This window comes from Salvelinus fontinalis, chromosome 13 (assembly GCF_029448725.1).
Source record: "Salvelinus fontinalis isolate EN_2023a chromosome 13, ASM2944872v1, whole genome shotgun sequence".
In the NCBI taxonomy this organism is placed as follows: Eukaryota; Metazoa; Chordata; class Actinopteri; order Salmoniformes; family Salmonidae; genus Salvelinus; species Salvelinus fontinalis.
In genome coordinates, this window is record NC_074677.1 from 35,601,939 (window position 1) to 35,628,740 (window position 26,802).

Below are 26,802 nucleotides of genomic sequence, written 5' to 3' on the forward strand. Positions count from 1 at the left end.
TCAAGGGGTGTGAACTTTCTGAAGCCTATTAGTAAAACCAACCTTGGAGACCTGAGTATATTATATATATCATGTTCTATCCAATTTAAATTACCTATGGCAAATGTAGGCTATTGCAATTTAACCCTAAAGACTATTCTATACTGGGTGACACAAACAAAACTCATATGATAGTTTTTCTATTGCTGAAATTGTTTGCTGAAATTGTTACGGATTCAAGGTACTTTTTAGTTTTGTTGGGGCATATTAAAAAGTGCCGTTTGTGGAACCTTTTTGTTGTTCAGCAAACACACCCCTCTTGCGGCAATTGGCTGTTGGGCGTGCCTACTTTCGGCAGAGCAAAATTAGAATTTCGCTCTAAAACTGCCTGACGTTGTGTGTGGTGAGCGAGACTGGGGAGGACGGAGCCTATAGAACTCTCGAGAAAGGCTTCGTAATTTAACAGCTCTTCGGTCTCCCCATCTCCAACCCGCCGCTGCCGCCGCACCTACAAGTGAAGGATATACTGTAATTTAACTGTACAGAAAAAGTAATGTTAGAGTAATAACTTCAAAATACGGTGTCTAGGACTGTTAAAGTGGCAGCCAGTATGAACGTCAGCGCGGAGTCTTTCACCTCCAACCCATTTCACATCTGTAACATCTGTCAGAAGGTGATAAGGAAAAAGGTATGATGTTTCCTGATTTGATTTCTCCAATTGTTACTTTTACTAGTCGACCAAAATCATGTTTTATCAAGGTGATCAGTCAGGCCTATTTATTATTCCTTCCAATTTAGATAAAATATCGTTGCATCTTATGAAGATGTCACTGCGATCCTGCAGGAGTAGTAGCCTAGGCCCTAGTATACTTTCATTTTATCTAGTGATTCAGACTGCAGGATCGCGATTCCTTGCCTTACTGATATTTGTGCATTCAACTGCATTCTGTATTTCAACATCATCTATAGAATTGCTTCAGAATCGTTTGTAATTCCAATTAGGCCTAGTTTAACCACCTCAAACCTAATAATGTACAGTTATCTGCAACAGATTGCCCCATTTGGATTCATTTAATTCCCAGGATGGTCGTCAATCAGGATGATAGCGATAAAGTTGGGGGATAGATTGATGATTTAATAAGAACATGGATATCTCTAGTGCCCTGCTTTCTGAGTCTGACTGCTATTATTAGTAGCCATTAGTCTAGGTACATATGACCCAGTTTTTGATAGGGTGTCATTGTAGGATGGTCTCAAGGCAGAAGAGGAGGTCCGTTTCTGTCATCTCCAGGGCATCATTGAGTTACACAATACATGTTTTGATACTTTAGGATGATTTAGACATGAAGTGTGAAAATGCAACAAAAAAAAGCTATATTAGCATTTTCACATTTCATGTCCAAGGCATCCTAATGTTTAAAAAAACGTATGTGTAACTCAATTATGTTACTTATAGATGATTTGGATATGAAGCGTGAAAATGCTAACGTAGGTACAAATTGACTTGCATTGGATTTACGACACAAATGCTAAAATGTTTGCATTTGAAACAGTGGCCAGGTTAACAAAACCAAAGCATTGGTTGCTGTCATACCTGGTCCATAGACTGCTTACAGGTTAAGAAAACCAATATGTAATTTTGTCATTTGGGTTAACCATCCCTTTAACAATGGGGGGAGATTCATTTCACTTAACAGCAGGAACAGCACCATCTAGTGGTCAGAACCTGGTAATATCAGGATGTAGGATGGGACATCAACCTAACAACTTCAATGACTAATTTAACTGAACAGGGGGAAAAATGTCACCAAATTCACTGAGAATACATTAAATAGGATGAAGAGACAATACTCTGAGCTGGAGCTCCATACTACTAGTCAAATATAGAGAACTTATTCTATATATTCATTGTTGGGGTGGGATTGGCGTGAAGTGTGGGGGGTCCGTGGGGGGCTTTTGACAATTTCTTTAGATTCCTCACGTCTGACTCATTGTTCGAAAAAGGTTTGGGCCAAATCGGATGTTAGGTACAACATTTATTGAATATTATATGAATTCTATAAATTAAAATGGCCAACTTGGATACAATCAATTAGCTTAATTTCTCAGAGATCAAATTCTATTTCCACAAAATTATGTTGCAGGAATGCCAATCTTATCTGTTTCCAACAACAGAAACAATTTCAGAGCAATCTGAGATGGTGGGTGTCGAAATCCTCTTTCTTGTGCTTTTTGACGTGGAGCAACCCTGTAACAACAAAACATGAGGAGTGGACATCCATAGATTACAATGCTTAGAGACAGCTTTGTCTGTCTGCACACCAGAGTCAGCCCTTTCCTGACAAACATCACTGACAGAAAAAAGTACTGTTTTATGTCTGCTGTCTACAGTTACCAATAGATACTGGTAAATACACAATGCCACGATCACATAGAAATATACTGGTAAAGGCAGAGAGTATAGATCTTTAATTTTGTAGGTTGAATCCAAGAGGTTTCATACAGGTTGTTCTCAACAGAAACTCTCTTGGTTGGAAATTACAGTATACTGAGAGAGCGATGACACTGTAAATTCATACTTTATCATTAATTATGATGTAAGATTCTGGTTTTTGATGCTTTATTACTTATCTATCATACTAGTTCCACAATTACAACTTTCTTCAAAAAGCATTGTTGTTTTTATAAACTGGCTTTAGGCTATTTGCTTTTTGTGATGGAGATGATAGAGACAGACGGGTCCAGGCTCTTCTTTAAATCTGCACAGGCAGGTAGAGAGGAGCACTGGAGCCACCTCTCTCTATGGAATCTCAGTTAACTGCATCAGCCACGTTGCCCCAACAACAGACATTCATCACCCAACACACACAAAGGGCCAGACAGACAGAGGGTGCAGAGGAGATATGATAGGAGAGGAGGAGAGAGGGATGGAGAGAGAGGAAAAGAGGGAGGGATTAATACCAGGGTGAAACTGTCTGCAGCCCAGGGAAGGCCTGTCTGTGTCATGGTAGCAGTGGGAGTCACAGGGCTTCAACCCAATTAGCTAAATTCACAGGAAATGGCTGGTCTGTTGACAGAGCGCACATTCAAACGTCTGTTATGTAGCAAGACATATGCCACTAGAACAGAGAGGGGTCTCTGTCTGACTCTCTCTCTCACGCACACGCAAACACCACTTTCTCACACGCACGCACACACTTTCTCACCCATAGAGAACTACATTGTCTTACTGTATATTTTGGTGTTTATGTAACTTTGTTATCCATTTGTACTATAAACCTTCTTCCCACCTTTGAACTTGAGGCCCTTAACCATTATGTAATATTATTACCATGGAGATGTACTGTAAGACAGCTAAATACACAGACAACCACAGTCTAGTGTTTATTATACAACAGGTGGTTTGGAATTCCCATTGTTAGAGCCTATCCTGCCCATGATATACTAGACAACATACACATGGCCAGTAGATTCATAAAAAGTGTCATTGTTTACTTCGTTACCTTGCAACGCGCTACTGCTACTGCTACTGCTGCTGCTACTGTTGCTGCTTTTACAGATCCACTACCCAGCCATGCAATTTATAAAGTTTGTAAACACTATAAAAAATGTCATAACACATGGCCTCTCATGTATTATTGCTTAAATAACTGTCTAAGTTATTATACATTAGTTTGATATACACTGAGGGTACAAAACATTAAGAACACTTTCCTAATATTGAGGTGCACCCCATTTTGCCCTCAGAACAACCTCAATTCGTCAGGGGAAGGACTCTACAAGGTGTTGAAAGCGTTCCACAGGGATGCTGGACCATGTTGGCTCCAATGCTTCCCACAGTTGTGCCAAGTTGGATAGATGTCCTTTGGGTAGTGGACCATTCTTGAAAAACCCAGCAGCGTTGCAGTTCTTGACACAAACCAGTGCGCCTTGCACCTACTACCATACCCTGTTCAAAGACACTTAAATATTTTGTCTTGCCCATTCACCCTCTAGATTTTGTGTGTGCAATTCAATGTCTCAATTGTCTCATTTAAAAATCCTTCTTTAACCTGTCTCCTCCCCTTCATCTACACTGATTGAAGTGGATTTAACAAGTGAAATCAATAAGGGTCAGCTTTCACCTGATTCACCTGGTCAGTCTGTCATGTTCCTAATGTTTTGTACTCTCAGTGTATATTGAAGATACAATAAAATACACCCTAACTGGCAGTTTCTCCAAGCTCACACTCCATATCACCTGCAAGCCATTTATATGTTCTAGCAGAAGCATTTTTATTACTGAAGTGACACACTTTTAAAACACTCAAAAGTCAGGAATGTTGACTCTCTTTATGTAAAGTGTTTATGAGTGTTCTAATTCTAAAAAGGAAGTAGGGTGACCAAGATTTTTTTTAATTTTTTTTGGACCACTTGTGATGTAATTCTCACTGTCCTGTAGACGCAGCTGTGTTTTCTCTCCTCTTCTCAGAGATTTAGGTCAGACGATGTATGTACAGTTGAAGTCGGAAGTTTACATACACCTTAGCCAAATACATTTAAACTCAGTTTTTCACAAATCCTGACATTTAATCATAGTAAAAATTCCCTGTTTTAGGTCAGTTAGGATCACCACTTTATTTTAAGAATGTGAAATGTCAGAATAATAGTGGAGAGAATTATTTATTTCAGCTTTTATTTTTTTCATCACATTCCCAGTGGGTCAGAAGTTAGTATTTGGTAGCATCAATTAGTATTTGGTAGCATTGCCTTTAAATTGTTTAACTTGAGTCAAACGTTTCGGGTAGTCTTCCACAAGCTTCCCACAATAAGTTGGGTGAATTTTGGCCCATTCATCCTGACAGGGCTGGTGTCACTGAGTCAGGGTTGTAGACCTCCTTGCTCGCACACACTTTTTCAGTTCTGAATGAGTTGACCCTACAGTGTCCCAGAGATTTTTCATGAGAGTGAAAACCGCGACTGAGAGTGCGCCTTTCTTGTTTACCTTTTATATTGACGACGTTATTGTCCGGTTTAAATATTATCGATTATTTAGGCTAAAAACAACCTGAGGATTGATTATAAACATCGTTTGAAATGTTTCTACTAACTTTACGGATACTATTTTGATTTTTCTCTGCCTGTTGTAACTGCGTTTGAGCCTGTGGATTACTGAACAAAACGCGCAAACAAAACGGAGGTTTTTGGATATAAACAGGGACTTTATCGAGCAAAACAAACATTTATTGAGTAAATGGGAGTCTTGTGAGTGCAACTATATGAAGATCATCAAAGGTATGTGATTAATTTTATCTCTATTTCTTTTTTTTCTTTTTTTCTTTAATTCTTTTTTTTATCCCCTTTTCTCCCCAATTTCCGTGGTATCCAATCGCTAGTAATTACTATCTTGTCTCATCGCTACAACTCCCGTACGGGCTCGGGAGAGACGAAGGTCGAAAGCTATGCGTCCTCCGAAGCACAACCCAACCAAGGCGCACTGCTTCTTTAACACAGCGCGCCTCCAACCCGGAAGCCAGCCGCACCAATGTGTCGGAGGAAACACCGTGCACCTGGCCCCCCTTGGTTAGCGCGCACTGCGCCCAGCCCGCCACAGGAGTCGCTGGAGCGCGATGAGACAAGGAAATCCCTACCGGCCAAACCTTCCCTAACCCGGACGACGCTGGCCCAATTGTGCGTCGCCCCACGGACCTCCCGGTCGCGGCCGGCTGCGACAGAGCCTGGGGGCGAACCCAGAGACCCTGGTGGCGCAGTTAGCACTGCGATGCAGTGCCCTAGACCACTGCGCCACCCGGGAGGCCCAATTTTATCTCTATTTCTGACTTGTGTAACTCCTCTACTTGGCTGGTAACTGTTTGTAATGATTTGTCTACTGGGTGCTGTTCTCAGATAATCGCATGGTATGCTTTCGCCGTAAAGCCTTTTTGAAATCTGACACCGTGGTTGGATTAACAAGAAGTTAATCTTTAAACCAATGTAAAACACTTGTATGTTTTATGAATTTTTATAATGAGTATTTCTGTTTTTGAATTTGGCGCTCTGCAATTTCACTGGATGTTGGCCAGGTGGGACGCTAGCGTACCCTAGTGAGGTTTTAAGCCATTTTGCCACAGCTTTGGAAGTATGCTTGGGGTCATTGTCAATTTGGAAGACCCATTTGTAACCAAGCTTTAACTTCCTGACTGATGTCTTGAGATGTTGCTTCAATATATCCACATCATTTTCCTCCTCATGATGCCATCTATTTTGTGAAGTGAACCAGTCACTCCTGCAGCAAAGCATCCCCACAACATGATACTGCCACCCCCAGTGCTTCACGGTTGGGATGGTGTTCTTTTACTCCAAACATAACAATGGTCATTATGGCCAAACAGTTCTATTTTTGTTTCTTCAGACCAGAGGACATTTCTCCAAAAAGTACGATCTTTGTTCCCATGTGCCGTTGCAAACCGTAGTCTGGCTTTTTTATGGCGGTTTTGGAGCAGTGGCTTCTTCCTTGATGAGCTGCCTTTCAGGTTATGTCGATATAGGACTCATTTTAATGTGGATATAGATACTTTTGTACCCGTTTCCTCCAGCATCTTCACAAGGTCCTTTGCTTTTGTTCTGGAATTGATTTGCACTTTTCGCACAAAAGTACGTTCATCTCTAGGAGACAGAACACGTCTCCTTCCTGAGCGGTATGACGGCTGCGTGGTCCCATGGTGTTTTTACTTGCGTACTATTATTTGTACAGATGAACGTGGTACCTTCAGGAATTTGGAAATTGCTCCCAAGGATGAACCAGACTTGTGGAGGCCTCCAATTTTCTTTCTGAGGTCTTGGCTGATTTCTTTTGATTTCCCCATGATGTCAAGCAAAGAGGCACTGAGTTTGAAGGTAGGCCTTGAAATACATCCACAGGTACACCTCCAATTGACTCAAATTATGTCAATTAGCCTATCAGAAGCTTCTAAAGCCATGACATAATTTTCTGGAATTTTCCAAGCTGTTTAAAGGCACAGTCAACTTAGTGCATGTAAACTTCTGACCCACTGGAATTGTGATACAGTGAAATAATCTGTCTAAACAATTGTTGGAAAAATTACCTCTGTCATGCACAAAGTAGATGTCCTAACCGACTTGTCAAACCTATAGTTTGAACAAGTAATTTGTGGAGTGGTTGATAAACGAGTTTTACTGACTCCAACCTAAGTGTATGTAAACTTCCGATTTCAACTGCACCTGAAGGAGGACTGGCTCACTCTCCTTAGCCCAGCATTGATCACTCCATATAACCTATCTGGCTATATGCCTGCCTGTCTGACTTCCTGCCTCTTATAGAGATATTTTTACCATCCTTCTCCTACAGGCTCTCAGTATATTAACTTCAATAGATGTACTGTCCTAATATAAATGTACATTTCAACACCCACTCACACACGCATAAAAGACGGTGAACCATAAATCTACCGTCTTTTCCTCTGCCCAGGCCATGTTTCCAATGTTCCCTGGCTAATGTGTGTGCACACAGGCTGTTTGCTCATCTCAAAAGATAACAGGAGGAGGGGGTTACTTTACCTCTGAGCAAACGGACTGACACACAAAGGCCTGGCTGTTACATATCAAACCTCACTTCAATACATGCCCTCTTTTTATCTCTTAATTTGATGTTTTTTTCTTGTGTTTGCCAACATAGCTGAGAGTTCATTTAGGTTGTGCCAAAAGTGGGGTTGTACATCTAAGCTCCTTGTGTTGTATAGTTCCTTAGCTAACCCCGTTTCCCTCTCTGCTGCTCTTGTCTTGTCTCAGCAGAAAGGAGTCAGGGTGCCGCGACCCTTCTCCAGTGGACCCAGTGCCTTCATTCCAGAAGAGGAGGTGAGAAATACTTTCTTTCTGTGCCTTGAGGCTATATTTCTCCTGTCCAGCCGACTCTCTCTCTCGTTCTTTCTCACTGTCACTTCCGTTTAATCTCTCTCGCTTTTCCCCCCTTGTCTTTATCTTCACCTTGCCTTGAACTCAGAGGTATAAAACACATTTCAGATTACAGCAGCAGCAGCTTTACTGTAAAATGGTTCAATACACAATGCCTGACTGAAACCCCTCTCTTCCCGGTCCTGTCTGATCCATCCCCCCAACCCTCCTCCCTGGGTCCAGATTGTGGAGGCGTCCCAGGTGGACCCCCAAACAGAGCAGATCCTGGCTGAGGCCTACTCTCTGTCGGGCCACGTGGACCATCTGACCCAGGTGATGGGACTGCACCCCCACTACCTGGAGTCCTTCCTGCGTAGCCAGTTCTACCTGCTGAGGATGGACGGCCCCCTGCCTCTCCACTGCCGACACTACATTGCCATCATGGTATAGGATGATATAGGATGAACCTATAGATTGTCATTGGGTGTGTCTGAAATTACATCCTATTTCCCTATCCTCCTGAGACCCGACAATTCATATTTTTTTATATATTTTTTAAAATCACATTTGACAAATAATTGTTTTTTTTTAAGGAACATTTTATTTATTTTATGTGCACTGTAGTGGAAATAAAGAATCGGTTGATAGTAAATATAAAAAATGTAACATACAGTAAATGGGTACAGTAGGTGAAAACCCTAAACTCAGCAAAAAAAGAAACGTCCCTTTTTCAGGACCCTGTCTTTCAAAGATAATTCGGAAAAATCCAAATAACTTCACAGATCTTCATTGTAAAGGGTTTTACATGCTTGTTCAATGAACCATAAACAATGAACATGCACCTGTGGAACGGTTGTTAAGACACTAACAGCTTACAGACGGTAGGCAATTAAGGTCACAGTTATGAAAACTTAGGACACTGAAGAGGCCTTTCTACTGACTCTGAAAAACAAAAAAAATATGAACGTGCCTGAGGCATGCTGCAAGGAGGCATGAGGACTGCAGATGTGGCCAGGGCAGTAAATTGCAATGTCCGTACTGTGAGACACCTAAGACAGCGCTACAGGGAGACAGGACGGACAGCTTACCAGACATCACCGGCAACAGTGTTGCCTATGGGCACAAACCCACCGTCGCTGGACCAGACAGGACTGGCAAAAAGTGCTCTTCACTAACGAGTTGCGGTTTTGTCTCACCAGGGGTGATGGTCGGATTCATGTTTATCGTTGAAGGAATGAGCATTACACGAGGCCTGTACTCTGGAGCAGGATCGATTTTTATTTATTTATTTATTTCACCTTTATTTAACCAGGTAGGCAAATTGAGAACACGTTCTCATTTACAATTGCGACCTGGCAATTGAACGATTTGGAGATGGAGGGTCCGTCATGGTCTGGGCCGGTGTTTCATAGCATCATCGGACTGAGCTTGTTGTCATTGCAGGCAATCTCAACGCTGTGCGTTACAGGGAGGACCTCCTCCTCCTCCCTCATGTGGTACCCTTCCTGCAGGCTCATCCTGACATGACCCTCCAGCATGACAATGCCACCAGTCATACTGCTCGTTCTGTGCGTGATTTCCTGCAAGACAGGAATGCCAGTGTTCTGCCATGGCCAGCGAAGAGCCCGGATCTCAATCCCATTGAGCACGCCTGGGACCTGTTGGAACTTGCAGGTTCCTTGGTGGAAGAGTGGGGTAACATCTCACAGCAATAACTGGCAAATCTGGTGCAGACCATGAGGAGTAAATGCACTGCAATACTTAATGCAGCTGGTGGCCACACCAGAAACTGACGGTTACTTTTGATTTTGACCCCCCCTTTGTACAGGGACACATTATTCAATTTCGGTTAGTCACATGTCTGTGGAACTTGTTCAGTTTATGTCTCAGTTGTTGAATCTTATGTTCATACAAATATTTACACATGTTAAGTTTAATTAGCGCATCCTGATATCCACTACAGAGGACATTTATAAAGCTCTTATTTCATGTGAAAAAAGATAGCACTGCTCTGAAAACTTAGCAAACTATTCCTGAGATATTTATTAGAAACAATTAAAATATCAAATAAATTATAATTACACGGCCTCCCGGGTGGCGCAGTGATCTAAGGCACTGCATCGCTGTGCCACCAGAGACTCTGGGTTCGAGCCCAGGCTCTGTCGCAGTCGGCCGTGACCGGGAGGACCATGGGGCGACGCACAATTGGTCCAGTGTCGTCCGGGTTACGGAGGGTTTTCCCGGTAGGGATATCCTTGTCTCATCGCGCACTAGCGACTCCTGTGGCGGGCCGGGCGCAGTGCACGCTGACCAGGTCACTAGGTGTAATGTGTTTGCTCCGACACGTCGTGCGGCTGGCTTCCGGGTTGGATGCGCGGTGTGTTAAGAAGCAGTTGGTTGGGTTGTGTTTCGGAGGACGCATGGCTCTCGACCTTTGTCTCTCCCGAGCCCGTACGGGAGTTGTAGCGATGAGACAAGACAGTAACTACTAATAATTGGATGCCACGAAAAAGGGGTTAAAACTATATATATATTTTTTATAATTACACACATTTACCTTTCCCCCTTCCATAAATGTGCTAACACAGGGAGAGAAAGTTATCATACATACATGTGATATCATACATACATGTGATATCATTGAAAAGCCCAGAATGGCCTCTCAAAGGTACAACAGGACTTAACACAGTGGCACGAATGTCCATTAGAGTGGACAAAATGAATTGCTGGGTCTCAGGAGCCTATATAGTGCACTACTTTTGACCAGAGCCCTAAAGGAGTATACAATATATAGAGTGCCATTTCCAATGCAGCCGTTGTTCCCTGTAAGGCAGGGGTGTCAAACTCATTCCACGGAGGGCCTAGTGTCTGCAGGTTTTTGGTTTTTCCTTTCAATAAAGCCCTAGACAACCAGGTGTGGGGAGTTCCTAACTAATTAGTGATGTTAATTCATCAATCAAGTACAAGGGAGGAGCGAAAACCCGCAGACACTCGGCCCTCTGTGGAATGAGTTTGACACCTGTGCTGTAAGGGTTGAGGTCAGGAATGGTGGTAAGGTAAGCTGATCCTACGGGCAGCTTCTACCTGCATTTGCATGGTACGGGATAGCTGGGAGAAAATGTCTCCTGCATATACACATCCTCCCTTAAAGCCTCCCTCTCCCTGCTCAGGAGACCTACCTAACACAAATCTCCTGCTGACCCATATTCATATTTCTCTAATGACCCATTTCCATAACAACCAATGGCTCTTTCCCGGAGTGACGGATGATGTTTTCCGTATGATGTTAAAAGTTTCGCCTCAGTACTGAGATGACCCTGGGGTGGTGCTGGACTGAGGACGCTTCTGTAGTGGAGACATTAAGCAGGGCAGTGTTTGCCCTGTGCTCAGACACACTGGCCTCCACACCTGTGGAGCATTGGTATGCAGCAAACTCAGATGGTCCTACCAACCCCCCCCCCCGACCCCGGCCCCAGCCCACTTCCAACTCACCCTCTTCCTGATGTGGCCCCTCCACAACTAGGTCAATGTCAGCCCCCTCACTCTTAAAGACACAGTATATTATGTCATAAGGAACAGCTGAATGCAATGCAGTGTTAAAGAACCATGTGGAAACATTTAATGTACAGAGTAAAATAGGTCATGTTTAGAATTTAGACAAATACAATATGCATATACTGTAAAACGTTCATTTAAAGGTCATGCGTTTTACAGAAAAGATTCATGCTTTATTTTACAGTCTGCTTATTTACTTAGACATTACAGAGTAAAATAATAATTGCATAATGATGACATTTTAGTCTTTTGAGAAATTATTTGAAACAAGCAACACTTTGTACGATTTAGTACTTGCTGAATGCCAGCTAAAACTGGACTGTCGAATAGAGTGCTACCCAGAAGACGGTATATAGAACATTAATATAAAGACAGTTTAGACAGTAATAAACATACACAGTTCATACAGTGAAGGAAGAGTTTTCACAGTGAGCTAGAATTCATGTAAATAAAAAAACCTCTGTGTCCCCAGGCTGCAGCGCGTCACCAGTGTTCCTTCCTGGTGTCTCTGCATGTGCGTGAGTTCTACAGGATGGGGATGTGTCTAGACTGGCTGAAGGGTCTACAGTACGCCCCTCAGAGACTGAGGAACCTCAACGAGATCAACAAGATCCTAGCACACAGGCCCTGGCTCATCACCAAAGAGCACATTCAGGTTAGAACACAGACGTGCATAAAACCTACTCATATTCAAGTACATTATCTACATATGCACATACAATATATATATATATCTATTCACTAACACACACACACACACACACACGTATGCATGACTTTTATCCACGTACTCACATATAAAGTAACTCCCACTAAACGTTTTTCTCTCCTCCCTCTACCTCAGAACTTGGTGAAGACAGGGGAGCACAGTTGGTCTTTGGCAGAGCTGGTCCATGCTGTGGTCATATTGGCCCATTTCCATTCCCTGGCCAGCTTTGTGTTTGGCAGTGGTATCAACCCCCAGGTGGATCCACAGAATGCCAATGGCTTCCAGTCCGTTTACATCAGTGACTACTGTACATGTGACTTGGCCAGCGACCATCACCTGGACCGAGACCTCAGCAGCACCAGCCTCGTGGTGAAATGACATACATGACTTACTGTTGATCTATGCTTTACTGAGTTGATTTAGCTATGTGTGTTTGGAGGGATTGTGTTGGAAATGTATCTAAGTATGTTTAACTCTATTGTCACATTAATAGAGTTCTGGTTTGTTGTGTGTTTTTCAGACCACAGACTCGGTCAGTGAGTTAGAGGCACTTATGGACAGAATGAAGAGGATGCAGGAGGACAAAGAGGAGGAAGAGGCCTCGCAGGAAGAGATGGCCACACGCTTCGAGAAAGAGAAGAAAGAGAGCCTCCTGGTGGGCTCTGGGGGTACTGCAACCACACCTGTTCCTGTTGTCTGTTTCTCACTGAGTACTAATGTAAACCTGTCAGTGAAGTCATGACTGATTATAATACATCTCCATTGTGACTGCAGATATGAAGGATGAGGTGATGCCCACATCCAAAGTGTCTCGGTTTATAGAGGATGCCACCTTTGGGTACCAGCACTTTGCTCGACATGGAGAGGACAACCCACCAACATTTAGAGCACAGGTGGGGGATAATTATAGATCAAATGAATGTAAATTCCACTATCATACTATAAGTGCAAGATCTATAGATTTAACAGTCACTTCTTAACACCTAAATGTCTCTGTCTGTCTGTCTACCTGCCTGCCTGCCTGCAGGACTACTCGTGGGAGGACCATGGTTTCTCTCTGGTCAACAGGCTGTACTCAGACATCGGGCTGCTGCTGGATGACAAGTTCCGGACAGCGTGTGACCTGACCTACTACAACATGGCCAGTCACGAGGACGTAGACACTACCATGCTCCGACGTGCACTCTTCAACTACGTGCACTGCATGTATGGCATCAGGTAAGACAGCGCCTTCTATCCTTTGTCACATACACTTCTCATGCACTATCAAGTGTGGACACTTAGTGTCAAGTTAGTGGGATACTTATTATATTTAAATTAGTGTGTAAGTGATTGTTGAAGCCTTAGAATAGTCCCTGAAGTACAGTATAAATGGCCTAGTAGACAGTAAAGTGATGCTCCATTCTATTATTATTATTTATATTATTTATTATATTATTATTATTATTATATTATTATATTATTTATTGTATTATTTATTTGATGTCCTGTCTGCAGGTATGATGACTATGACTATGGGGAGGTGAATCAGCTATTGGAACGCAGTCTGAAGGTCTATATAAAGACGGTAACATGTTATCCAGAGAGGACCACTCGCCGCATGTACGACAGCTACTGGTGCCAGTTCCGCCACTCCGAGAAGGTTAGAAAACTGTCAATGCTCGGGCTTGTGTTCGTGCGAGAGCATAGTCCTATGTTGTTTGTATTCTTTGCAATCAAGCATTCACTGTCCACAGCCACAAAAATGAGATTGTGAATCCTGATATGCTTTTGTAAATAGGCCAGAGTTCAGTGGCAGGACTGGTCATGCTGTTTGATTGTGTTTGTGCAGGAGGCTTTGGCTCATGAGTACACTAGTACTATTGAGCAGAGCTGAAGAAAATGAAGCTCTTGGCTGCAGGAACATGCTGTTATTGTGTTTGGGTTGTTCTGCAGAGAGGCCCCCTGTTGGAATCTGACTGGGCTGAAAGAGATGCAAGACGAGAAAGTTACACCGTGTATCATTAGGACCAGCAGGGTAGAAGGGTCATTGTCTTGTTCTTAAAGCTCATGTCAAGACAACCAGGAACAAACATCTAATCTCTGACATAATGAGGACAGCAGCATTCACTTTAGTTAGTAATTATCATGTCTGTACAAACAGCTTTTTCTTTGGCCCCCATTAAAAAGTATTGTCTGAACCAAATCTCTCACTACGTTTACATATGAGACTCAGTGAGATGTCTTTTGTAGTCTATTTTCTGCGAATGCATATCCATTTTAACAGCTCAGTGGCTGTCCATAATGCAGTCCATACCATGCCAGTTATATAAAGTAACTGTACTGTGTTATAGTATGTACTGTATGGTATGTTAATCCTCAGCCTCCCTGTCCCGCTCCAGGTCCATGTGAACCTACTCCTAATGGAGGCCAGGATGCAGGCAGAACTGCTATACACCCTGCGCGCCATCACACGTTACATGACCTGACCGACCACAGCGGGTTGTCTTTCTCCAACTGACCAATAGAAAACCCCAGCCCTCTACAGTCCTCATCACCCCACCTCCCCCAACACCACGACCGGCCTTCCCCTTTCCACAGCCCCAGGAACGAGGCCTCTTGGAACCAGAAAATTGTCTCTCTACCAGGCACATGACTCTAAAACTGGCCTCCTACTGTGTGGTTGGGTGGGGACTTTGAGGTCTTTTTAGCTTAATGCCCTTGTAAAGAGGAAGTTTGTGAAGATGAAGGAAATCCTATTGTGAGTGTATGCAAGTGAAAACAGGTGCACATGACTGACTATTATCATCCTCCTTTGCCAAAATCATAATGGCAGTTTGGCTTCAGTGACATGCAGTGAAGGGGTTGGAGTTCATGACTAACTTTTGGAAATTGTTTATCCAAGCAACCTCACAAAGTACTGAAATCCAGCTCTAAGGAGGATAATGAATAGCCAGTAACAGTGTTACACAAGAATATACCTCTGAATGTAATGCCTTGATTTGAGACAGAGCCACCAATATCAGAAACAAGATTAGAAGGTTATCTGGTTGACAGAGCAAGCCCTTTGGTGGCACTCAGATACTTTAAAAAGTGCAATATGGTCTTCATTCTTCTTACCTTTTTTTTTATTTTTTGCAACTTAAAAGGCTGTGACAGAATACTTATGCTTTTCAGTATATTTAGACCTTTGTCAATAAATTTGTCTAATTAAAATATTTATTGAGAATTATTTCTCTGCAATATTTGTCCTAATAGAGATTGTATCACAGCGGGGAGTGCACAAGCAACATTATCAGCAATTGTATGATTTTTTTTATTGAGGTATTGCTTTCCCTCTCTCATCCTGTTTGTGACATATTTCTGTGCCAAATGTTTCTAAAAGGATCTGTAAGACATTCATCTTGCCTACTTGTTTATATTTCTATTTCAAAGATGCAGTGTACAGTACAGATGTTAGATCCATGAGGCATTTAAGATGAAAATAAATGTATATTCCATTAGGAAGAACAGTACATTTCAGAACTGAGATAAGCTACAGTAGTGCTGGGAATGTGCTCTTTGTTTTTGTTTTGTTTTGAAGAATCACCACGTGCAAATGCCTAACCCTAAAATTTGCACTGTTAATTAACTTTGAGTCTCACCAGCATTTATTTGATGCTTATTTCTTCATCAGTGTACGGTTGGAAAAGTCGTGGTGCTTTTGTGAATGATTGTTGCTCTTTGCACATCTGTATCTGCACGTTGGAACGTTGGTAATTCCCAGTTGGAAATATGCAAGAAATTTTTGTATTTCCTTAAATCCTCTCTCCCTTCTCTCTAATCTTTCTCAAATATTAAGACATTGCATTGTATGTCTCACATGCGAAATGTGTTAAATATTAGCACCCCTCCCCCCATTTGTGTGAAGGTTTAGATCATTTAGATGTATTGATCAAATTATTTAAATATATCTCTGTGAACTCAGATGCCATTCACCAAAGTACTATTTACTGTTTGCCAACCTACCTTATATTTTATAGTGTTTTAATTGGGGGGATTAACAACTTGTATTAACAAGAACAATTAGGTAATGTATCATTCGAATTATAACCGATGAAGATGGACACTGAGTTGTCTAAACTTGACAAAATTATAATCTACTGGTCTGAAATTTAAAGCTGCACTTTTGTTTCTCTTACCGAGATTGTGCTTCAAGATTGTTGCAATAGTTTTGGGAGGTCGTGTCTTCTTTATCAAAGCCACATTGTCATTTTTCAATTAAAACAACTGTAAAATGAAAACTGAACAACTGAAACGATATTTCACACAGTGCCTGTAAGGAAATAAAAAAACAATAAAGAAGTTAAGAAATACATCTACATATGTGTTCTGTTTATTTGATTTATCAACATCCTGGTAACTTGATCTATGATACCGGTATGTGTGCTACATATCAAATCTGTTTCATCAGTCAACATTTTAATATCATAAAAATGTTTTTTATTTATTTTTTATTTCACCTTTATTTAACCAGGTAGGCCAGTTGAGAACAACTTCTCATTTACAACTGCAACCTGGTCAAGATAAAGCAGTGCGACAAAAACAACAACACAGTTACACATAAACAAACGTACAGTCAATAACACAATAGAAAAATCTATGTACAGTGTGTGCAAATGTAGAAGAGTAGGGAGGTAAGGTAATAAATAGGCCATAGAGGTGAAATACAGTGGGGCAAAAAAGTATTTAGTCAGGTAGTTGGGTGTGCTATTTGCAGATTGGCTGTGTACAGGTACAGTGATCGGTAAGCTGCTCTGACAACTGATGCTTAAAGTTAGAGAGGGAGATATAAGACTCCAGCTTCAGAGATTTTTGCAGTTCGTTCCAGTCATTGGCAGCAGAGAACTGGAAGGAAAGGCGGCCAAAGTAAGTGTTGGCTTTTGGGATGACCAGTGAGATATACCTGCTGGAGCGCGTGCTACGGGTGGGTGTTGAGATAAGGCGGGGCTTTACCAAGGAACGACTTATAGATGACCTGGAGCCAGTGGATTTGGTGACAAATATGTAGTGAGGGCCAGCCAACAAGAGCATACAGGTTGCAGTGGTGGGTAGCATATGGGGCTTTGGTGACAAAACGGATGGCACTGTGATAGACTGCATCCAGTTTGCTGAGTAGAGTGTTGGAGGCTATTTTGTAAATGACATCGCCGAAGTCAAGGATCGGTAGGATGGTCAGTTTTACGAGGGTATGTTTGGCAGCATGAGTGAAGGAGGCTTTGTTGCGAAATAGATTTAATTTTGGATGGGAGATGCTTAATGTGAGTCTGGAAGGAGAGTTTACAGTCTATCCAGACACACCTAGGTATTTGTAGTTGTCCACATATTCTAAGTCAGAATCGTCCAGAGTAGGGATGCTAGTCGTCCGGGAAGGTTCAGGCAGCAATCGGTTGAAGAGCATGCACTTAGTTTTACTAGCATTTAAAAGCAATTGGAGGCCACGGAAGGAGTGTTGTATGGCATTGAAGCTCGTTTGGAGGTTTGTTAGCAAAGTGTCCAAGTGTAACAGATGTGAAATGGCTAGCTAGTTAGCGGGTACGCGCTAGTAGCATTTCAATCAGTTACGTCACTTGCTCTGAGACTTAAGTAGTGTTGCCCCTTGCTCTGCAAGGGCCGTGGCCTTTGTGGAGCGATGGGTAACGATGCTTCGTGGGCGACCGTTGTTGATGTGTGCAGAGGGTCCCTGGTTCGCGCCCGTGTCGGGGCGAGGGGACGCCGTAAAGTTATACTGTTACATTGATGCTGTTGACCCGGATCACTGGTTGCTGCGGAAAAGGAGGAGGTCGAAAGGGGGGTGAGTGTAACGGATGTGAAATGGCTAGCTAGTTAGCGGGTACGCGCTAGTAGCATTTCAATCAGTTACGTCACTTGCTCTGAGACTTAAGTAGTGTTGCCCCTTGCTCTGCAAGGGCCGCGGCTTTTGTGGAGCGATGGGTAACGACGCTTCGTGGGTGTCAGTTGTTGATGTGTGCAGAGGGCCCCTGGTTCGCGCCCGTGTCAGGGCGAGGGGACGGTTTAAAGTTATACTGTTACACAAAGAAGGGCCAGATGTATACAGAATGGTGTCGTCTGCATAGAGGTGGATCAGAGAATCACCAGCAGCAAGAGCGACATCATTGATATATACAGAGAAAAGAGTCGGCCCGAGAATTGAACCCTGTTGCACCCCCATAGAGACTGCCAGAGATCCGGACAACAGGCCCTCCGATTTGACACACTGAACTCTATCTGAGAAGTCGTTGGTGAACCAGGCGAGGCAGTCATTTGAGAAGCCAAGGCTATTGAGTCTGCCGATAAGAATGAGGTGATTGACAGAGTCGAAAGCCTTGGCCAGGTCGATGAAGATGGCTGCACAGTACAGTCTTATATCGATGGCGGTTATGATATCGTTTAGGACCTTGAGCGTGGCTGAGGTGCACCCATGACCAGCTCGGAAACCAGATTGCATAGTGGAGAAGGTACGGTGGGATTCGAAATGGTGGGTTATCTGTTTGTTAACTTGACTTTCAGGCAGAGCAGGATGGATATAGGTCTATAACAGTTTGGCTCTAGAGTGTCTCCCCCTTTGAAGACGGGGATGACCGCGGCAGCTTTCCAATCTTTGGTGATCTCAGTCAATAAAAAAGACAGGTTCAATAGGCTAGTAATAGGGGTTGCAATAATTTTGGCGGATAATTTTAGAAAGAGAGGGTCCAGATTGTCTAGTCCAGCTGATTTGTAGAAATCTCGATTTTACAGCTCTTTCAGAACATCAGCTCTGGATTTGGGTGAAGGAGAAGCGGGGGGGAAGTTGCTGCATGGGGTGCAGAGCTTTTGGCCGGGGTAGGGGTAACCAGGTGGAAAGCATGGCCAGCCGTAGAAAAATGCTTATTGAAACTATCGATTAACGTAGATTTATCGGTGGTAACAGTGTTTCCTATCCTGGGTGCAGTGGGCCCTGAAAAGTTGCATATCGCGGGTGCTATTCGATACTAATGCAGAACGTCACAGGATGTTTTTGTGCTGGTCAAGGGCAGTCAAGTCTGGGGTGAATCAAGGGCTATATCTGTTCTTAGTTCTACATTCTTTGAATGGGGCATGCTTATTTAAGGATGTGAGGAAAGCACTTTCTCATTCTTGAGATCGAAAAACTGTGCAGTGGTGTAAAGTACTTAAGTAAAAATACTTTAAAGTACTACTTAAGTAGTTTTTTGGGGGTATCTGTACTTTACTATTTATATTTTTGACTACTTTTACTTTTATTTCACTACTGTAAGAAATTGTAATAGAGATTGAAAACTAGTAATAACTACATTTCAACATAAGCCATATTTTATACATAAATACACATACTCCTCATTTCTCTTGGATATATGCTGGACTTATTAAGACACCGACTACAGACACACATAATTCCCCTCCCCCATAATAACCACAGAACACTCACAACACATGCTTGGAGCTCAGGACAAAGAACTGTCTCAGGAACCAATGGAACGTGGACACCAGGCCTGTTCGGGACTACCCAAGACCCAGATCGACCAATCGGAAGGCCAGGCTCGCAGATCTACCTACTTTGCTTATTGTCTATATAATACTGTACGAGTCTTGAAACTTTCTCTTTCCGGACGATTTCATACAAATCAGACAGAAAGAGCCGTGCCGCACGCTTTGCCTAATATCTTTACACTTGAATAAATCTGCCTTATTATACAATTATCCACCTCGTCCTATTGTCTCCTCTTGTTCTCCTGTCAACAGTAAACGTTTTACTAACACTACATTCACGAAAACATTGTACTTTTTACTCCATACATTTTCCTTGACCACCAAAAGTACTCGTTACACTCTGAATGCTTAGCAGGACAGGAAAATGGTCAAATTCAAGCACTTAATCAAGAGAACACGTGGCCATCTTTACTGCCTCTGGCCTGGCGAACTCACTATACACAAATGCATTTTTGTAAATAATGTCTGAGTGTGCCCCTGGCTATACATACATTTTTTTTTAAATGGTGCCGTCTGCTTTGCTTGATATAAGGAATTTTAAATGATTGATACTTTTACCTTTGATACTTAAGTATGTTTTAGCAATTACATTTACTTTTGATACAAAAATACATTTAAAACCAAATACTTTCAGACTTTTACTCAAGTAGTATTATACTGGGTGACTCACATTTACTTGAGTAACTTTCCATTAAGGTATCTATACTTTTACTCAAGTATGACAATTGGGTACTTTTTCCACCACTGAAACTATTGAATGCAAATTTGGCTATTTGAAAAACGTTTCTCACACGCCTAATGCAAAATCACGTTTCAATATTGCTGTCTGACCTTTCGGAGTTCCGTAGGCGTTGTTCATAAGCTGTGATAACAGCGTCTACAATCCAAAGCAAAGGGCCCTTTTCTTCTGATAGTGTGAGGAAAAAGGTACATTTCCAGAAAACTATTCCATATTAGCTAGTTGTTTTTGAAAGAGAAATATAGCTAGTTATGATATTATTTTAGTAAACCTGTAACTTGCATTACCTTATGACTGTTATTCTTCCAGCACACTAACGTTAGCTGGCAGCATGTAAGAATGCTTGCTACACTACAGTAACTACTAACGTTAGCGTAGACAAGTGTGTTGGTGTTTTCTCAGCAATAATCAATACCGATGTTGTAATAAAACCCACACAATGGTGAAATCGTTTGTAAATTAGCTAATATAGCTAGCTTGGTCGATTGGCTAACTATATAGCAAGCCTATATGGATATTTTGATTAAGTAACGTTAGCTAGCTAACGTTAGTGTCTGGCTACTAGCTAATTCATCGCAGACTTCCACCGGGTTGTTTTTCTCATTGCGAGTTAGCTAACGTTAGCCAGCTAAATACGGATTGATTTCTGTTAACGTGACATAATATGTTGATAAAATATTGAATCTATTTATATTTGTTGCCCTCTGTTCCAGCCAGCTATAATTCAATTCAATGGGCTTTGTTGGCATTGGAAACATGTTTACATTGCCAAAGCAAGTTACATGGATAAACAAAGTGAACCGTAAATAATACACTTACACAATATTACAGAGCCACCAAAAATGACAACAGCCGCGAGACCGACGTTTGAGCCAGCGAGAGGAGGGAGAGGGAAGGGAGAGGGCGATCTCAGTGCGTTGTCCAAACAGTACTCAAGCCGAGATCTGCCTGGTCACACTAAGATCAAGTACAGGTGAGTGACACAACACCACCTATCCTTGTGGCATCTTGGCATCAGTCTTTGCCCTTATGGCTAAGTCTTGCACCAGTAGTTGGGAACAGGTCCCTCTGGTTAAAGATAATGTGCTGTCTCATCCAGTATGTCTCCCTGTGTGATCCCCTCAGGCAGCTCACCCAGGATGCCCCCGAGGAGGTGCGTGCCCGGGACTTCCGCAGGGAGCTGGAGGAGAGGGAGCGTGTTGCTGTCCGGGAGAAGACTAGAGAGAGGGGACCGAGAGGTGAGTCTCCAGGCATACAAATAAACCCAGACCCGAGATACATTTTGACCTGAACGTAAAATATGTCTGTGTTTAACTGGGTGTAAAGAAGATCAATGGGATTTTTGCATCTGACATACTATTATGCCCAAAGTTTGTTTTGTTTTGTTGACATAGGTCATCTGCAGGGGATTCAAACCAGCATCATTAAAATGGTGGTTTGTTTCTTTTCAATTTTCAGAACACACCACATCCTCATCCTCTAAGAGGCCCAGACTAGATCAAATCCCTGCTGCCAACCTGGATGCAGATGACCCTCTCACTGATGTAGGTGCCACCTGTTCATCCACCAGTCACCTTAAAGTCTGTGCTTTTTTTGAAAGCTCAGCCTCTAACCTTCATTGTTTTGTGGTGTAGGATGAGGAGGAGGATGATGACTCTGAGGAGGACAGTGATGACGATGACACTGCGGCTCTGCTGGCTGAATTGGAGAAAATCAAGAAGGAGCGGGCTGAGGAGCAGGAACGCAAGGTAAGTTGCTACAAGACAATCAATCGCTGCTGGGTCAGTCACGCCAGTTGAGTCCAACCAAGTGCAAATTGATTTTTCAGGTGTTGCTGAGTAGGAGCAGCAAATAGGGCTCTATTGACTTGTTAAATTAATGGATTGTTTTGTTTGATATTATCTCTGACATTTTCAGACTTTAAAGGTCATCTAATGTAGAGATGTGCATCTGTTGTGTAGATCCAGCCTATTTTACCTATTCATTTGGGATTGAGGCATTTAGCTAGAGTTATAAAACAGATTGTGGGGAATGTGAAATCATAATTGATTTAGATCACTTTTGAGGTCTGAAAATATCGAACATAATTTGATCATGTGAACTGTAACATTCTAACGGTGTAATTAATACATTTCATATATGCTATCGCAGAAATAATAATTTGGCTGTGTTTATGAAGGTCTTAGGTAACATTAGAATCTGAAAAATATATATATTTCAAATAACACTAGTATTTGTATTAGTTTATGTTATTGTAGACTATGTTTAAAAACACAAAGATTCAAGTGTTCAATCAGTTTTATTCGTGGAGTGCCTTTGGGCCCATTTAAAAAAATGACTTGCCCTCCTAAAACTGGTTATAGCTCCAGTTCTGTTTGTGATATTAATATTCTAACGACAGTGTGTTATACAGACTTATTTAGGAAAAATCATGACTTCAAACATTTTAGAGTAATAAAAAGTTGTAGTTTGGGCCTCCCGGGTGGCGCAGTGGGTCTAGGGCACTGCATCGCAGCGCCAGCTGTGCCACCAGAGACTCTGGGTTCGCGCCCGGGCTTTGTCGCAGCCGGCCGCGACCGGGAGGTTCGTGGGGCGACGCACAATTGGCCTAGCGTCGTCCGGGTTAGGGAGGGTTTGGCCGGTAGGGATATCCTTGTCTCATCGCGCTCCAGCGACTCCTGCGGCGGGCTGGGCGCAGTGCGCGCTAACCAAACACTGTTGCACGGTGTTTCCTCCGACACATTGGTGCGGCTGGCTTCTGGGTTGGAGGCGCGCTGTGTTAAGAAGCAGGGGGTTGTGGTTGGGTTGTGTTTCGGAAGACGCATGGCTTTCGACCTTCGTCTCTCCCGAGCCCGTACGGGAGTTGTAGCGATGAGACAAGATAGTAATTACTAACAATTGGATACCACGAAATTGGGGAGAAAAGGGGGTAAAATTAATTGTTTTATTTTATTTTTTAAAAGTTGTAGTTTATGAGCAGTCCAAATGACCGCTTTAGCAGTTCTAGCGTTAAACATGTTGACCTTTTTTGTAGATTTAAATTTTTTATTAGATCAGTTTTTTATAATTTTTTTATTAGATCATCTTTAATCAAGGCCAATCAGAAAGCGTTGCTAAGAGCAATACTTCAGCGAATGAGAGCTTTGCACCTGGTCCTCTCTGACCAACATGTTTCGTGTCCTGTGCCAGGAGCGGGAGCAGAAAGCAGAGGAGGAGAGGATCCGCATGGAGAACATCCTTAGTGGGAATCCTCTGCTCAACCTGGCTGGACAGCAGCAGCAGCAGCAGCAACAACAGATAGTCCCCACCCCGACTGCCTTCAGCGTCAAGAGAAGGTGTTGAGAGACACACACACACCACTGCTTAGGGCATGGCTGTGGATGACTGTTGTTTTACATCCTCTCCTGTCTCTTTCTCTCTAAGGTGGGACGATGACGTCGTGTTCAAGAACTGTGCAAAGGGAGTGGATGAGGCACGCCGGGAGAAACGCTTTGTCAACGACACTCTGCGCTCCGAGTTCCACAAGAAATTCATGGAGAAATATGTGAAGTAGGACTTGCAGCTCTGCTATGAAGGTGTTCCATTTCTCTCTGCTCTGTTCCCAGTTCTAAGAGGACAAGGAGGACGTGATAGAGATTGGTCTGAAAACATTGAGTGAGCTTGAAGAATGGTGTCATCCGTTGACATGGAACACGCACAAAATCCTCTGTATATAAAGTAATCTAATGCCTGACCTGAAAACAAATTTCAACTAGTTTTGTTTCGTGTATAATAATTTTCCACCCCTGAAAGGAATGGTTGCAATAGTGACATCATCGATGTCAACTTGTTGTTATTTAACTTTTACCTTTTTTAAGCGCCAATGTTAATAAACAACAACAAAAAAGAAAACCCTATGTCTGTGAGAGGGCCTTGATGCTTTTTTCAATGATTTCAGCTTTGTGCCCGGGTTAGAATTCTGCAATGACTTCCATTAAAAGCTCGGCAGCAAGCCTTTTTTTCTGTCCTTTAAAAAAAACAAGGGCTTTTAATTGAGGAGATGAAGAGGAGGTTCAAGCCTTTCTGTAGAGGAAGTTAAGTCTAACTGAAGTGAAGTTTATGTTCAATTTAGGCTAAGATTCAATCAGTTCTGGAGATAACCCAGGATAACTGACAACTGCATAGCAGTTGCATTGTTATTATTTAGGCAATGTCGAGGTGTAACTGCGTTGAAGCTATCAAATCTGTGAGCGGCTGCTCTTGTCATTGTCACGAAACCACATCCGTCCTTAAATCCCTCTCGCGTTAGAAGTTCAGAACGAGAAAGTGTAGGCTATATGGAAATCGTGAAACATAATAAGGGTTGATATCAGCCTAATTGAGGTGTAGATTACAACACACATTCCAGTGTTTGAACTTGTAACAGGCTGCGTGGGATTTATCCTAATGTGACTTGTGCATCCAATGTCAATGTCAACGATAGGTATAATGGGAGCCACTTGCTGATTTCACAGCTCCAACACAGTTACACACCCAACATCTCCTAAATAATAAACAATGAAACTGCTATGCAGTTGTCAGTTATCACGGGTTAAGGAGGATCTGATTGAATCAAGCCCACGCCTGTGAGCCCAGAATTAGGACTCTGGGGTAGAAGTAACATAATAAATGTAAATCTGTCTCCATACATTTAGTATATGTTACATACTGTATGTATTAATTCATTGAAATTCCTAAGTGGTCCGTGATGAGATTTGAACACGCAACCTTTGGGTTGCTAGACGTTTGTTTTTCTACGCCCCCGCCCTGACCAACCTCCCTCCTTTTTAGTTTTTGCCTCAAGTAACCTGTCTTATGTAACTATGTAACCAAATGTTAAAAAAAATCTTTGTCCCCTTGAGCAAGGCACTTAAACGTGATTGCTCCTGTAAGTCGCTCTGCATAACTTAAATGTAACGTGACATACTAATTTGAGTGTCCCGGATTTATATTTGCTATGTTATGTCTAGTCTGATTTGTAAGTCGCTCTGGATAAGAGCGTCTGCTAAATGACTTAAATGTAAAAATGTAAATGTCTGAGACCAGGCTGATATTGTTCACCACACAGTTCAACATTGCAGAGAAACATTAAAAGATTCAAAGAGAACTGTTGTCTGCTAAGCTGTTCCCACTGAATAATGGTCTTTTTAGAGCAAAGGTATGGTTTCTCGCATGTGAATTTAAACTTGCCAGAAATAATTTTGTCTCATGGTGAAAATGGAAAGCATCTGTATATTTGTATATATACTGAACAAAAATATAAACGCAACATGTAAAGTGTTGGTTGCAATGTGTAAAGTGTTAGTTTCATGAGCTGAAATAAAAGGTCCCAGAAATGTTCCATACGCACAAAAAACGTATTTCTCTCAAATTCTATGCAGAAAGTTGTTTACATCCATGTAAGTGAGCATTTGTCTTTCGCCAAGAAATCCACCTGACAGGTGTGGCATATCAAGAAGCTGATTAAACAGCATGATCATTACACAGGTGCACCTTGTGCTGGGGACAATAACACCACTCTAAAATGTGAAGTTTTGGCACACAACACAATGCCACAGATGGATTTGAAGTTTTGAAGGAGCATGCAATTGGCATGCTGACTGCAGGAATGTCCGTCAGAGAATTGAATGTTCATTTCTCTACCATAAGCTACCATACACAGCAATTTGAATGCTCAAACATACTGTGACTAGATCCTGAGGCCAATTTATTTTTTTTGGTATCTGTGACCAACAGATTCATATCTCTATTTCCAGTCATGTAAATCCATATATTAGGGCCTAATGAATTTTTCAATTGACTGATTTCCATATATGAACTGTAAAATTGTTGAAATTGTTGCATGTTGATATTTTTGTTCAGTATACTTTTTCAGCTCCTAGTGGAGCAAAGGTCCTCAGCGGTTCATCTTCACTCCAGTGAACTCTGTTCTACGCGGTTTTCTGGACTTCATTCCATGTGGTTCCTGCTTTCATCTTCTACTTACTTCAGTGGTAGTAGTAAAGAATGGTACACACTGTTTTCGGGAGTATGGGAGTATGTCTTTTGGCGAAACATAGCAAAATTGTTTACTGGCTGAATGCAACCCATGTTTTGGTTTGTTCAATTATGTTTTTCAGTAAATGTACAATGTTACTTTGCTAACCTAGTAAACAAGGTTTTCAACCATTTTCAGAGGAAATGGAAATAAAATAAGAGCGAATTCACTTCAGTTTATTCTCTAACCATGCACTTTGGTAGGTGAGGACAGTATGCTTTTTCCTTGTCACTTAACAGAAAAAAGTTTTGACTGATAATCTTTGGTATTCTAATACCCACAGTCCTCAGATGTATAGGAATCATTATATTCTCTTTTGTTCTCTTTCACTTTCACTCAAAGGATGATCACTAATCATAAAACGATTTG

At 42.1% G+C, this 26,802-nt stretch overlaps 2 protein-coding genes across 5 annotated transcripts; both read left to right on the forward strand.

Annotated features, from left to right (window-relative positions):
• Positions 1–381: 381 nt before the first annotated feature.
• LOC129868534 (sestrin-3-like) lies at positions 382–16,473 on the forward strand. Of its 3 annotated transcripts, none has more exons than XM_055942617.1 (10): positions 382–667; positions 7,768–7,833; positions 8,113–8,313; positions 11,897–12,079; positions 12,269–12,502; positions 12,654–12,801; positions 12,908–13,026; positions 13,161–13,351; positions 13,631–13,775; positions 14,515–16,473. In XM_055942617.1, the coding sequence occupies exons 1-10, from the start codon at positions 590–592 to the stop codon at positions 14,599–14,601; spliced, it is 1,452 nt and encodes a 483-aa protein (XP_055798592.1). In that variant the 5' UTR covers positions 382–589; the 3' UTR covers positions 14,602–16,473. The 3 variants fall into 3 exon arrangements, with proteins under 3 accessions (XP_055798592.1, XP_055798594.1, XP_055798593.1); XM_055942619.1 differs by having other exon boundaries at positions 7,771–7,833; positions 12,654–12,805; positions 12,885–13,026; XM_055942618.1 differs by having other exon boundaries at positions 7,771–7,833.
• Positions 16,474–20,459: 3,986 nt separating this feature from the next.
• On the forward strand, positions 20,460–26,602 carry LOC129868543 (protein CWC15 homolog). Of its 2 annotated transcripts, none has more exons than XM_055942634.1 (7): positions 20,460–20,554; positions 21,210–21,351; positions 21,504–21,616; positions 21,837–21,922; positions 22,013–22,126; positions 23,568–23,713; positions 23,802–26,602. In XM_055942634.1, exons 2-7 carry the CDS (start codon positions 21,221–21,223, stop codon positions 23,929–23,931), a joined length of 720 nt encoding a protein of 239 aa, XP_055798609.1. In that variant the 5' UTR covers positions 20,460–20,554; positions 21,210–21,220; the 3' UTR covers positions 23,932–26,602. The 2 variants fall into 2 exon arrangements, with proteins under 2 accessions (XP_055798609.1, XP_055798608.1); XM_055942633.1 differs by having other exon boundaries at positions 20,461–20,566.
• Positions 26,603–26,802: the final 200 nt, after the last annotated feature.

Bases quoted from the DNA above. Each gene is read 5' to 3' on its own strand.
- LOC129868534 (XM_055942619.1), top strand. From the start codon at position 590: ATGAACGTCAGCGCGGAGTCTTTCACCTCCAACCCATTTCACATCTGT. The intron at 12,503-12,653 runs GTGAAATGACAT...TGTGTTTTTCAG, and splicing joins TCAGCAGCACCAGCCTCGTG to ACCACAGACTCGGTCAGTGA. The intron at 12,806-12,884 runs TGCAACCACACC...TGACTGATTATA, and splicing joins CTGGTGGGCTCTGGGGGTAC to ATACATCTCCATTGTGACTG.
- LOC129868543 (XM_055942634.1), top strand. From the start codon at position 21,221: ATGACAACAGCCGCGAGACCGACGTTTGAGCCAGCGAGAGGAGGGAGA. The intron at 21,923-22,012 runs GTAGGTGCCACC...TTTGTGGTGTAG, and splicing joins CAGATGACCCTCTCACTGAT to GATGAGGAGGAGGATGATGA. The intron at 22,127-23,567 runs GTAAGTTGCTAC...GTCCTGTGCCAG, and splicing joins CTGAGGAGCAGGAACGCAAG to GAGCGGGAGCAGAAAGCAGA.